This window comes from Cyprinodon tularosa, unplaced genomic scaffold (assembly GCF_016077235.1).
Source record: "Cyprinodon tularosa strain WSP-4 unplaced genomic scaffold, ASM1607723v1 ctg118, whole genome shotgun sequence".
Lineage (NCBI taxonomy): Eukaryota > Metazoa > Chordata > Actinopteri > Cyprinodontiformes > Cyprinodontidae > Cyprinodon > Cyprinodon tularosa.
Window position 1 is genome coordinate 499,270 of NW_024037981.1, and position 14,031 is coordinate 513,300.

The 14,031-nt window shown below is 36.2% G+C and overlaps 2 protein-coding genes across 2 annotated transcripts; one reads left to right on the forward strand and one right to left on the reverse strand.

Moving 5' to 3' along the window:
* Window positions 1-2,667: 2,667 nt before the first annotated feature.
* Window positions 2,668-4,808, reverse strand: bud31 (BUD31 homolog). Its single transcript, XM_038309466.1, has 4 exons — window positions 4,608-4,808; window positions 3,925-4,047; window positions 3,208-3,374; window positions 2,668-3,099 (listed from the first exon to the last, which is right to left on the reverse strand). The coding sequence occupies exons 1-4, from the start codon at window positions 4,699-4,701 to the stop codon at window positions 3,049-3,051; spliced, it is 435 nt and encodes a 144-aa protein (XP_038165394.1). The 5' UTR covers window positions 4,702-4,808; the 3' UTR covers window positions 2,668-3,048.
* A 360-nt stretch (window positions 4,809-5,168) lies between these two features.
* On the forward strand, window positions 5,169-12,045 carry pdap1b (pdgfa associated protein 1b). Its single transcript, XM_038309458.1, has 6 exons — window positions 5,169-5,324; window positions 5,608-5,699; window positions 7,003-7,107; window positions 7,696-7,817; window positions 7,985-8,136; window positions 11,604-12,045. Exons 1-6 carry the CDS (start codon window positions 5,312-5,314, stop codon window positions 11,666-11,668), a joined length of 549 nt encoding a protein of 182 aa, XP_038165386.1. The 5' UTR covers window positions 5,169-5,311; the 3' UTR covers window positions 11,669-12,045.
* Window positions 12,046-14,031: the final 1,986 nt, after the last annotated feature.

A 14,031-nucleotide genomic window follows, 5' to 3' on the forward strand; every position in this document is an offset into this window, starting at 1 on the left:
CAGGACTTGCATTGTAGACATTACCCGAACTGATTTGCTTTCTTTCACTAAATAAGTCATTTGTTTTCTTAAAAAAAATGTGCACTTTTCTTGGACTGTTTCCAATTTACATTTAAAATAGGAAAAAAACAATTGGATAGTCCTATTTCATGTGCATATCATCTAGTTATCTAATTTAAGAGTAAAAAATCTAATTCCATTGGCAAATCATCTTATTCACTTACTCAAATTAGGTTTAAACACACTTAACTTGAGACATTTGTACTTATTTCTAGATTGTTTTTGCAGTGTGTAGCTTGGAAACCTGGAAAGTACTGTTGAGTTTCCTTTCTGACATCTCATTGTTGCATGGTGGCGCAGTGGGTAGCACTGCCTAGGCTCTTTCAGCAATTCTCTCCATGCACATCTCCAGCTTCCTCTTAAATATTCAAAAACCTCTTTAAATTACCATTAAATCTCAGTATTTACATGCATGGTTGTGTTGTTCTGTACTTGAGTGGTGACCTGTCCACAGGCTGTAGCCCATGCTCTCGCCCTGAAACGATAAGCAGGTATAAACGGTGAATGGATGGACATCCTACAAACCCTGTTTATGAACACAGCTTAACTTAAGCTGTGAGTAGCTCCTGCTGTGAATTATGGGTCATGTAGTGCGACATTGGTGGTCCATCAATAATGCATACATGAACTTACCTCGTGGTCCAGATGTAGCCTGCAAGTAGAGTCGTCTGAGATAAATCAACACAAAGTATGGCATAACTGTGATGCGGAATTTTTTTTACATAAAAAAAAAAAAACAGATTTAGAGGTGTGATGTTCATTCATATTAAGGTCCCCCTGGATTAACAGTTTTTCAGGCATGAACTGAACTATTCATGGACGGGAGATTCTGGGTTTTACACATAATAAGACACCTTAAAAAAAGCAGATAATACTGCTGGAGATGTCTGAGAGGTGAAACGCTGATAAACCGGCTGCTCTTCAGCACAAGTAAAGCTACTTTCAGATTATGAAAGGTTAAAAGAGACTAAATGAAATAAATAAATGTACTTTTAGATGCATATGTGAATGGATCACTAGATTTGTGATTAAATATTTAAATTGACAGGTTGTTTTGGCGGGTTTTGTTACACAGCCAATCAGAAGTAAGGTTATGTTAAGAAATTAAATCATTTCTTTTTTTTTCTTCTTTTCTCGCCTTCATATAAGAGCAGCTCCTTACTTAATGGACTGAAAGTGTGGTTGTTCTAACTTAAAATTTAGCACAAATAGGTCGATCTTCCTTTTTCTGAATTTTCACATGATGCTTATAATGCTCTGAATTAAATCAGTGATAGAGATTTTACAATGCTGTAAAAATACTGCAGAAGTTAGATTTTTCCTGCTATTTTATCCAGTTTAGGAAAACTACTTTTCCTCTTTGATTCTTATCCATTTCTTTACATCATATTTTTTTATTTTGAAGTTATATAGATTCTTGTTCTTATAGTAAACTTTTAAATCTATTGATTTTAACCTATACAAAAAAAGCTTAAAACCATTACATTATACAATCACTGGCCACTTTATAAGGTACACCTGTCCAACTGCTCGTTAACACTTAATTTCTAAGCAGCCAATCACATGGCGGCAACTCAGTGCATTTAGGCATGTAGACATGGTCAAGACAATCTCCTGCAGTTCAAACCGAGCATCAGTATGGGGAAGAAAGGTGATTTGAGTGACTTTGAACGTGGCATGATTGTTGGTGCCAGAAGGGCAGGTCTGAGTATTTCAGAAACTGCTGATCTACTGGGATTTTCACGCACAACCATCTCTAGGGTTTACAGAGAATGGTCCGAAAAAAAAAAACATCCAGTGAGCGGCAGTTCTGTGGGCGGAAATGCCTTGTTGATGCCAGAGGTCAGAGGAGAATGGCCAGACTGGTTCGAGCAGATAGAAGGACAACAGTGACTCAAATAACCATCCGTTACAACCAAGGTGGGCAGAAGAGCATCTCTGAACGCACAGTACGTTGAACTTTGAGGCAGATGGGCTACAGCAGCAGAAGACCACACCGGGTGCCACTCCTTTCAGCTAAGAACAGGAAACTGAGGCTACAATTTGCACAAGCTCATCGAAATTGGACAATAGAAGATTGGAAAAACGTTGCCTGGTCTGATGAGTCTCGATTTCTGCTGCGACATTCGGATGGTAGGGTCAGAATTTGGCGTCTACAACATGAAAGCATGAATCCATCCTGCCTTGTATCAACGGTTCAGGCTGGTGGTGGTGGCGTCATGGTGTGGGGAATATTTTCTTGGCACTCTTTGGGCCCCTTGGTACCAATTGAGACTCGTTGCAACGCCACAGCCTACCTGAGTATTGTTGCTGACCATGTCCATCCCTTTATGACCACAATGTACCCAACTTCTGATGGCTACTTTCAGCAGGATAATGTTGTAAGCTGTACACAACAAAATTTCATTTTGTATACACTCTGCGCATCCAAAATGACAAAGTTTGTCTAACAGTAAACAACTCTCTCTTAACATATGATTCATGAGGATTAAAAATCTTTTGTTGAAGAGTTCTTTTTAAGCATTTAACTTCAGATTTTTCACCTGTAACAGCTAAAAGAGATTACGCTAAACTTGCAATCGTTTTAAAATGCCAAACGACACGCAGGAAATGACCGAAATGTTTATTTAAAAGTCATACTGTAATAATTGAGAGTATTTAAGATGTACATCAAAACTCTGATAAAAATAACAACCAACACATTCCAGCCAGCAACGTGAGAAAAACTATGCATTACAACTGCCCCTCATTTTGAACACAATTTTATGGAATGACGGGTCTGACTCAGAGACCAAAATTGTTAACATAAAAACCACACAGAAAAAAAAAAAAAATGATGTGGGGGAAAAACAAAAGGTGGCCCCAGTCACAGTGTCCTCTTCACTCTTTTTCTGTGTTGAAACACAGAAGAACAAAAAACATTGATCCCGTCACATCAGGGCAGTAGACAGTGATGGTAAAACCAAAAGCTTTAGGCTTTTTTAATGATCAGCCAGAGCATCCTCTGCATCCACAGTGAGTGCACTCAATGATTCTTCCCTGCAAAAGATGAGAAAGTTTCACAATAAAACCAAACTATCTGTAAGAAACACATTGATATAAAGCTGGTTTAACCAGTGAGGTTTGATAAAACTTTGTCAGACGTACAACTTCCAGCTTGCTCTTAGGGACTCTGCAGATGCAGTTAGTTCCAAAGTTGGTGTCCCGTGTTTGGATGCAGCGCAGGCAGCAAAGGTTCTCATAGCCCTGCTTCTTCCACTTGGCAATCAGGTTCTTGTCAGCATACCCTTCCTTTATACAGTAGTCATACAGCTCTGCCACAAAACAAATGAGTGAAACATCTAGTCAGTGGGATATAAACTGACCTCCTGATGGATAAATTCTGTAGTTATGGTTATTCTATATTACACAGAAACCAATAAAAATGAGAGTTAATTTCTAAAAGGTTAGCTTCCGTTGGGTTCCTGCACAGTTTTAGGTCCGAATTTCAGCATTTTACATACATTAATTTTAGATTATAGCTACTAGATTTAATTGCCAATAATTCTGCAATTCTGTCTTTGAATATGATGGATAAACAACTGAGTAAATTAAATAGTAGATAAAGGGTAGATGCATAAAAGGGGAGACGGACAGATGTATGAATGGAATTCATGAATGGAATAATTGATAAAAGTGAGAAGAAATGGCATCAAGAAATTTAAACACCTTGTCAAACTTATCCAGTTTCCTTATCATTATAACAAAATTCATACACATAACCTGCAAGGAACTCAACTTTACATGACTCAATTAAAGCTGCTACAATAACCAAAAAAATAGGAAAGAAGTTATAAGATTATTTGGATGTTAGGTCCTGTGTACCTCTGCTGATGGCTTTTCTTTTGTAGAAGAGGTCGTAGATGTAACGACTGCGCTGATGGTGAAGCCTGAAGATTGGCCAAAGGGCCTCCACCTTTCGCTTCCCCTCATGAGGGTCTGTTTCAGCTGGGACACAGAGGGAAGAAACAGATAAAGAAAGTTAATAAAGATGTTTCACTCAATCATCCAGAGATTCTGTGTATCAATCCAAAGTAAAGCAAATCAAGCAAGTAATAAACAACAAAAAAAACATTGGAGCCTGTTTATCAAGGTGTTATTAATTCTTTCTGATGAATTGTTCACAACACAATAAAATTTTACTGAGTAACAATGTTAGCTATTTTTGAAGCCTGTGTCTTGGATAGTAGGTTAGTCTTTATTAAATAGCATATGCATTTCAAAACAGTAAAAAAAAAAAAAAGCAAATATATATATCTGCATTGAATTTGACTGGATTAAAACAAAAATCTGCCTATAGCTTCGACGTCAGAGTCCTAAGTTAGTATTTCTTATCAAAGACACAGCAAGACTATTCTGTTCTAATGTGAAATACAAAAAAACATGCAACAATGTTTGGAAAAATAACATAATTAAAGATGTTAAATAATATTTTATCTCAATTGGTTCCCGTATCTTTTATTCTCTTGCTATTTAACGTGTAAGACAACCGGATAAAACCAAGCTACCCTCTCTCATTTTCTGGTCCAGCTCATCCAAAGTGGGTTCAATCAGCTCCCATCCATCTGGAGGTGGCTTTCTGCTTCTCTTTACTTTGGGCATTTCGGCTGAATTCAACAAAATCTAAAGAAAAATAGAAGCTTCTAGTAGCACCGATCTCAAGTCTCGAGGCCCGAGACCGTTTCTGACGCGAAAATTTTACGTGTCGTCGTTGATTGATGACGACATAATTAGGTAAAAAAAATTCACACCGCTTGTGTTTTTTATGCTATCTTTAATTAATCAAACTTTCTGAGTTGATTTAATTCTGTATTTTGTAAATGAAAGTGTATGAAGCATAACATAAACTTCAGGATTTATTTCTCCCTGTCCTATTGCATCACTTTAGAACTTCTTAAAATTGCCGTAATGTAAACATAAGTTCCATCCTATCTATTTTTACAAAAAAAAGAACTAGTTGATCTGTCTAGTCCAAAATATTATACGAGTCCTAATTTTATTTTAATACAATACGAATTTTCATTTTTTTAATTCTTACATATTTCTTGAACAATACATTTTTGACAGGCAGATGGTTGGACACCTAAAAGTAGCTTCAGCTCTTCGCCTCTGAGTTTAGCCAGCTGTCAGTTTATGCTGTTGCCTTAACATTAATGTTTTCTACCCGTGTTTTCCTTAAAGACAACTTGTAACAAAAGATTCGTTTGACAAAATGCCAAAAGGAGGTAAGGATATTGGCTACATGTCTTGTAAAACTCTTTTAAAAAATAATAATATTATGTTTCCCGAAAGGAGAAAACCGATCTCGGCGACGCGCTTCTTCACTACACCCACTGGTGTCCTGTAGAATTCTTATTTTAATTTGGTTAAAAATAAAGAGACGGCTATAAATAGATATAACATGCTTCCCCATGTCACATAGTAGTTGTTTGTTCAATGTCCAGCTCTTCAGGTGTATATGTTGTATTCAGGTGTGTGTGAGTGATGTAATGTTTCATTTTGTTTCAGGGAAAAAAGGTGGCCACAAAGGTCGCATGCGCACCTACACTAGTCCGGAGGAGATTGATGCTCAGATGAAAGCAGAGAAGGAGAGAAAAAAGGTTGGTACAGCTAAAAATGACATCCTGACACCATGAATCATGTATTTTGCATTATAAAATAAACTCTTTCTTGAGACAAGCAAGTCTTATTGGGTATTATTGTGTTGCAATGAACGTAGATTTATAACACAGTAACCACACTGGAAAAAATCAAAATCTAAATAAAGCATCTTTTATTAAAATAAGTGCATTTGTTCTTGAATTGAGAAGGTAAAAGAGACATTTTGCCAATGGAAAAAGACATTTTACATTTAAAATAAGAAAACACAATCGCATTGTCTTATTTCAAGTGCATTTTATTTAATTATCCTATTTTAAGAGTAAAAATACTCATTACATTTGCAAATCATCTCATTTACCTACTCAAATTAAGGGTAAATACACTTAATTTAAGAATTTTTTACCTATTTCTAGATTATTTTTTTTGCAATACAAACTAATTTTCATCATTAAAAGATGAAAGTATTATAATGTAATGCATTTAAGCATAAAAATTACTGAATGTTCATCATGTTATAATTTTCGAATATGACATGTTTAAATTTGTAAGATAAATTAAAACATCTTATACATTTTTGGAATTCTAAAGGAAAAATAAGTGTTTTCCTATTAGCCTTTCCATTTAACATTTCCATATTTATTTAGATCTCATGTTTTATATTGTATTCTTGCAGATATTAACATTATCTATAGAATTGGAGGTGATATACGGTTTGCTGCATAGAGTCTACAGCTTTTATAATCAATTATAGAGTCAAATTGGCTACTTTAAAAAATGTTGAACGCAAAGAAGATGCACAATGGTCCTTCAATATATACTGAAATAATTTGAATATATATATATATATATATACATATATATATATATTACCATTGTACTCCATTGTTAAAATAGCTATTAAGAGCAATCTTTCATCAAACAAAAGAACATTGTAGCAGTACGTTTCGAACTTTGGTTAGGTAGGGAAAAAATCTTGTAATTGTCTACCAATAGCTACTTATCTCCACATGGCTGTTTTAGACCAAAGGATTTACCTTTGTGCACCAGTTTCATTACTAACAGCATTAAGGAAATAATATCTAGTCATATGGTTTTGCTCTGGGTCCAAAAGCTATTTTAGAGAAGATAATAATGTGATTGTCATCCCAGAAAACAGCTGTTGTATACGGTCTGAGGGTAACATAGCACTTAAAAAAACTGCCTTGGTCTGATCATGATCAGGACCTGTTGTGATGTTTATGTTCTTAACCCTTCTAAAAATCCTGTATCTGCTTATTTTTTTGTGGCTTATTTATGTCACAGCATGAACTAGAAGAGGAAGGTGAAGAAGGCGCATCTCCTAAAGACACAGCAGAAGAGAAGCTACCAGGATCTGACTCAGAGGACAGTGATGATGACGATTCCCTGGTACCTCATTTTCCCCCCTTCCATAATTTCTCTGTTAAAACGTAGACTCTCTGTTTAAAAGTGTCAATTAAAACTACTTTATTTATTAATATTATCTTTTTTATTTATTTATGTTTTTTGCAGTTATAAAAACTAACGTGAGGTGTGTTCCTCAGGGTACCTCCTTTGAACAGTTTTGAATGCACATGTTAATTAGTGTTATGATATTTTTTCACCACACATTGGTGACATAAACCTTTACATTTCTTCAAAAACTGACCTTAACAGTCACGGGCTAAATGTTCCTGGTTTTTGCTTCCAAATATTCACTTATAAATTTGGCCGAAACACACAGTACATTAGAAACCAAGGCGTCTTCATGCACTCAGACTGATGTTTATAAATCTTGAGTTAGGGAATGAAAACATAAAGGGTTTCCTTTTGTTTCACATAAAGACAGAAGCTTACTTTATCAGCTAAATGTCCAGAAGATCCTATTTATTTTAGATCTGTATTTTACTGTGGATATCTGAATACATACTATATCTAAACTTTGATGAATTTATCTAAGTCTAATTATATTTCTTTCTTTTAATTTGATTCTTTTAGAGAAAGCGAGCAGGAGTGGAGGGATTGATAGAAATTGAGAACCCAAACAGAGTGGCTCAGAAGTCTAAGAAGGTGACACAGATAGAGCTGGACGAACCCCGACAATTATCAAGGAGAGAGAGGTAGGTGGCTGATGGCTAGCTTTTATTTTCCCTTAAACATCACATTTGGAAATGGAAAAAAAAACAGTGTCTCTTTTCAGTTGCTTGATTCAGTTTTGTAAGAAAAAAAATACTTGGAGTAATGTAATGCCAGTCAGAAATAATTAGTTAAATGTTCTCAAAACCAGAGAAGAGATCGAGAAGCAGCAAGCGAAAGAGCGATACATGAAGATGCATCTGGCCGGGAAGACGGATCAGGCCAAGGCAGACCTCGCCCGCCTCGCCATCATCAGGAAGCAAAGAGAGGAAGCAGCAAGAAAGAAAGAAGAAGAGAAAAAAGGTAAGGCGCCAAAGTTAGGAGCGTTCAGCAGAGACTGAACTGCAGGAGGTTAATGTTGACTTTGGTACGGCAGGGGAAGTACGATGACTAAACCTAAACTAGTGTAAGGGACCTTTAACTCCAACAAAATAGTTTGTTTTACCTTTAGAACAGGACCAATGCAGAAGGGACCATTTCTATGAATTTTGTTGTTTTTGGATGATCCGTCATTTTTTTATTACAAATATTATTAAAACCTACACAAAGCAAAAGCATAGAAGTTAAATAAAACAAACTTTATCCTTAACCTCTTCTAAAAGGAGGAGAATTGATGCTTCTTGTAAAGACCTTAGCGGAAGTATGAACTGACCTACAACACCATGTAAAATTAATTATTTGTGTTGAAACAACACTAAACCTTCATCTGTTTTATGTGTTAAAACCAGCACAGTGTTCTGTAATTATGAAGTAAAGCTAAAATAGTTTAAGCCCGGCGTACCCGGTACCACGCCCATCTGACACCTCACATTGATCTATTTATAGAAATAGAAAATTCATCCACACACCTTTCAAAATGGGGCTTTAAAATTTCTAAAACACGCTTCAAAATTATTTTTTCGCAAATACTTTTTGTTTTATAGCTGTATAAACATGTAAAAAGAGATTTAAAATTCCACCTGACCTGTCTGACTCTGCAGGAGTAATGCAACAGCAGGTATTAATTTTTAGCCCCACCCCCTAATGGCCAGCATCATTGGAAACTAGAGGCTCAGATGTTTCTAAGGAGGGATCGGAGGTAATTGTGCGACCATTTCAGGCGATGCAACCGGCATGCGTTACATAAGCTTGCTCTGTTTTTCTTATTTAGTTTGGTGATATTAATGCTCAATTTCAATTAAACAACTTTTCCTTATACAGAAGGTCTCAATAATGTAAATCAGCTAATTTTTCTGGCCAGATTCTCTTTTATATAAGTGTAAAAATACATTTGGCACATTTTGGCCACCTTTGGCACCACTCTACCAAAATCCTGTTTCCGGCTAACACGCTGCCGACTAAAACCTTAGTGGAACAAACAGGCTTCAACTTATTCAGTCCAATTTTGCTTGAGTTATTGTCAAGATGTGGATCTATAAAGTTTTAGGGTTCATCCAGAGTTTCAAATGGGGTTTTATGGTGTTTTTCAGTGTTTATTTTGAAAAAAAAATTGCTAAATACGTTTCATTTTTACTTTGTTTAATCACTTATAAATCAGACATGGTGACATTTACAACAGAGATTCCACATGAAAAATATTCCTCAATGCTTTTCTGTCATAAAAATACAAAAGATTGTATTTCCAATTTATAGTTTGGGAGCTTAACATGCTTTAATTTACATTTGTAATTTCAGGCGGAATTGGCTCCTAAGACCCTTTGGGCTTAAGGGGTTAATCTGGTACCCCTGAATAAATGACCAAGTGCCTTCCAAATTGGTTGATTAGGTGTGTAGTTTACTTTGAGGGCCTCATAAGTTGGTTGAAAAACATTACTGAGGGACAGGAAGCAGAATATTGTTTTAGGATGATGTGTAAACCATTAAAGCAAAGCTGAGTTATAAAGTTTTCACCCTATGCTAACGAACTGGGATGATAAGCACCAGAGATCAGCATCTCAATTCAATTCAATTCAGTTTATTTATATAGCGCCAAATTCACAACACATGTCATCTCAAGGCACTTTACAGTTCAACCAGATCATACAGTCAAATTGATACAAAGTTTTCTATCTAAGGAAAACCAGTTGATTGCATTGACTCATTGAAATTGAAATCTCAAATAGGGAATCTGTTAACAGAACATCTCATGCATCTGGCCTGTACTAAAAAGTAGCAGGAAGAAATTCAGAATAGTTTTCATTTAAAGTTTACCAAAAAACACCAGTTATGTTGAAGAAGAGACTAAAACTGCACAGGATCCCCATAGTGGCACATGGTGGTGGCAGAATCATGCTGCGTGGAACCGTTTCTTCTTAAGCAGAGACACAGAAGCTGGTCTGAGTTGAGTGGATGACAAAAGAATCAAAAGAAATGGTAACTTTCTATTGGATAGGGACCCTATGAGATGCCGTGAAGTTATTAAAACTAAAGCAGAGGTTCACCTTCCAGCAGGACGGCGACCCTGAGCTTACAGCCAGAGCCTCAATGGCACGGCCCAGTCAAAGTCCATACCCAAAACTATATAGGAATCATATGTTCCACAGTCTTTGCAGATGCTTGTCCCCCATGGCAACAAATTTGCGTAACCCCCTTGTGCACATGCATGGGAGACGAGAAAAAGCGACTTCAAAGCTCTTTAGCTTTTTTTTTTTTTCTATAGCAGAAAGAGCCCCAATTCAGATCTGAGCTCCCTCCTTGCTGAACGTTTCCTCGATATTTACTCTACTGTGATACATATACGCCTGAAAAGACCTTCAGATCTAAGTGCTGTGAAAGGTTGCTATATAAACTAGGGCTGGGCAATGTGACCTCAAAACAATATCACGATAATTTGGGCATTTTTACCTTGATAATGATAAATGCATGATTAAAAACTCGGGTTCCTCTATCAGAAATAAAGGCATGTGCAGGAAATGCAACTGATCTATTTATCATTTATTTATTGAATAAATCGCATTGCATATCACTTTCAATTAAATATTAAAGTCTTTTACCAATTCAGGTTTAAACATTCAACAATCAATCACTGAACTGGAAAAAATGTTACCTCTCTTGCAAACATTTTTGCACAAAGATAATGGAGCCTTTTTCACATCTTTGAAGTCAACAGGGTGGTTTTGCTGTAGATGGTGGAAGTTGGATGTGTTTCTTTGGGTAGTCCCGACAGTTTTTAGACAATCTTTGCATTTCATTTTCTTTTGCTCAACACCTATGGTGTAATTTTGGTGCCACCGAACTGAGCGTGCAGTGAGAACAATGTGCATCGTTTAAGCTCCCACACCCTCACTCAGAACGGGTTCTTTACTCCTTCTCTGCGTGCTCAGCATCACGTGATTCCTGACATGCTGCCGCACAATTAAGTTTATTTATTTTACTGATATGGGAAATTTGTTGCCAGTTATTGTAGTGAATGACAGTAACTGTAAAGATCCGGTATATCACCCAGCCCTAATATAAAACATCAGATCAGGGGATCTAAACAAAAATGCACACCATACTTTTAACCAGAATTTTAAAAAAGGCTGTAGTATGTTTTCTTTTTCAGCCTGCGTCACAAATCTCTTCAAAACAATGAAAATGTGGGTAAATGTGAGGAATTCTAAGGGTATGAAAACCATGTTCACTTTTCCATGTTTATCATATAATCCAGAAGAAAATCATTAAAGTTTCCGGTTGTTAAAATGTGGAAAAGTTCCATATCTGAAATATTTTTTATTATTGCACCAGACCTTCCCTGCATCCTGCTAATCTGTATCCTACCTGTACCTGTTTATTTTTTTTTTCTCCTCCAGCAAAAGAAGCAGCAGCGGCAGCGGCGGCAGCAGCCAGAGGAGTGAACTCCCTCTCTCTGAAATGATGCAGTCTTTATCAGACGCTTTTTCACTTATTCATGGACTGGCGCAATATCCCTTCGACTATTTTTAACGGAAGATCATCGAAAAGTATTTGACACGACTGTCGCTATGAACAGTTGGGAAAAAAAAAAAGATTGAGGAGGTCGATGGCTGCCAGTGGCTTCCAGCTCTTCCCTGGAAGTAAAGCTACCAATAAAAATCCATTGATCTTCATATATGCTTGGAATGAACCCCTCAATGTTTCTCACGGTATACTTATCATTGTACAATTCAGACTTTGCTAAGTGAGCTTTGCCACTGTCTTCTTTTTTTTTTTTGATCTTACGATGTATATAACTGACTCATTAAAACCAATTTCAGATTAATTATATGAAACCAGTAAAATGTGTCTGTTGGTTATTTGCTTGAGTTTATGCCAGAAAACCCAGTGTTGACCTGCAGATGTATAACACACTGTTTCCATCCTCATGGCAAAGACCTGCTGTGGATTCTGACCTCTGATCTGGTTTAAAGCTGGGTTTTCCTAACCTGAAGTGTAAGAATCCGTATCAGATCTCCTTATAGGGGAAATACGGCGCATCAATACAACAACCTATATGCTCCTGATTTGTTTCAAAACTATTTCACTGATAAGCAAAATTATCGGTTTTCTTATCTATGGGACAAGTGGGATGTTTTTGGATCATCTAAATAAGTGGTCCTCGTAATTGTCAATTATTCTGGCGATACGTTTACATACGTGATCGTCCTCATCACTTACCAGTGGTGAGTGTGACGGGAAAAAAAAAATTGGAAATCTTTGCGAAAGTAAGCTTGTATGAGTGATGCAACAGCAACTTTTAAACAGCGTGCACAAGGAGAAATGGGCTTGTGCACGCTCTCTCACATGTTTAATAGGCGTTCCCTCTCAGGAGTGGGTACAGGGTTGTGCATTTGAATTTTTTTTTAAGTGTACAGGGTGGGTCTCTTTAAAACTTTGTGAAAATCCTCCACTATACCTTTAACTTGAGATGTATCTTGTACATGAAAATAATCAATGAGATATTTTAGTTTTTTTATTGAAAAAAGCTAGTTGCATTATTGTACTCGCCCTTTAAGCGGAGATGGTGGGTCTTTTCAAAAATCCATAGGAAAACCTCCACTACTTTAAAATAGAATGAAATTGAACATTTCAGTTCTGACCCTGACGGCTCAGCAAGAGAAGAACTTTTGTCACCACTTTAGTGATGTACAGTAACACTGCAGTGTGTGTTAGAATGCCATTAATAAGGTTATATTAGTAATGCAAATTTAAAAAAAAAACACTGCAACACTTGATGTCAAAGGCTAAATCTAATTTAAAGCGAGTGAGCCACAGTCTTGTTTTTTTTTCTTCTTCCTGGTCAGAACATGACACTCTTATCATGTCAGGTCCAGGAGTGGTTTACAATGAGCAATGGGGCATTTGTAGTCCATGTACGTTTTATAAATATGCACATCCAAGTGAGCTGGCTCTCAAAGCAACACTTTTTCCCTCCACTCATGTTTTGTGAACTTCCAGCCTCTCTAGCACTGAACATATGTTGCTTTCTCTATAACAGACTTACTTATTAGTAGTGATGGGTGTAGCACCACCTATGCATGCGTGGAGCTCATAGAACAAAACACTGTATAGGTGTACGTGTTCTTTCAAGAAACTCGTGACCGATGCAGGAGTTGTTTCTCCACTGACTGACACACTAAACTGTGTTTAAAAACGTTTCTGTCAAAATGATGCATCTGCTAAAAAAAAAAAAAAATCTCATCTTTTGTTTATCATTAAAATGATAAAAAATTTTGGAGCAGCCTAAAAGAAACAGGAACCTTTCAGTCGTTGCATTTTTATTTGAATTTTCTCATTGTGTATTCTTCTCAATTATCACTCAACTTATCTGAATTAAAGTTAATTTCAAGTTGACTCTCGGTTTATTTACTGTTTTTACTGTACTTATTGTTTAAAAAATATGATTTAAAATTCTAGTCCACAAGCATCCTCATTCACATTTCCCCCTAAATTTTCACCTAATGATATATGTTTACATTATTTATTGGCTGCATCTAAAAATCTGAAAGATATTTTCAATTTAAAAACAGATATGAAATAATATAGTATAACCTACAATAACTTCAGTTATATCATTGTATTAGGTCATCAAATTTTTAGACTTTAAAATAAAATGCCTGTAGTGTCTTTAAATGTCCAGCAGGTGTCAGTATTCTGCGAGACAGTATCAACAGTTTGGCAATGAAACGCTTCAAGATGCCTCAATAACCCACCACTATTTATTTGTACGTCTAGTAAAATATTTTCAAAATGAACCCTAAAATATTAAACTAATGTATTCAA

Bases quoted from the DNA above. Each gene is read 5' to 3' on its own strand.
- pdap1b (XM_038309458.1), top strand. The intron at 7,818-7,984 runs GTAGGTGGCTGA...TCTCAAAACCAG, and splicing joins CAATTATCAAGGAGAGAGAG to AGAAGAGATCGAGAAGCAGC. The intron at 8,137-11,603 runs GTAAGGCGCCAA...TTTCTCCTCCAG, and splicing joins GAAAGAAGAAGAGAAAAAAG to CAAAAGAAGCAGCAGCGGCA.
- bud31 (XM_038309466.1), bottom strand. From the start codon at position 4,701: ATGCCCAAAGTAAAGAGAAGCAGAAAGCCACCTCCAGATGGATGGGAG. The intron at 4,048-4,607 runs GTAGCTTGGTTT...TCTGTGTCCCAG, and splicing joins GGACCAGAAAATGAGAGAGG to CTGAAACAGACCCTCATGAG. The intron at 3,375-3,924 runs GTACACAGGACC...GTTTTGTGGCAG, and splicing joins AAGAAAAGCCATCAGCAGAG to AGCTGTATGACTACTGTATA.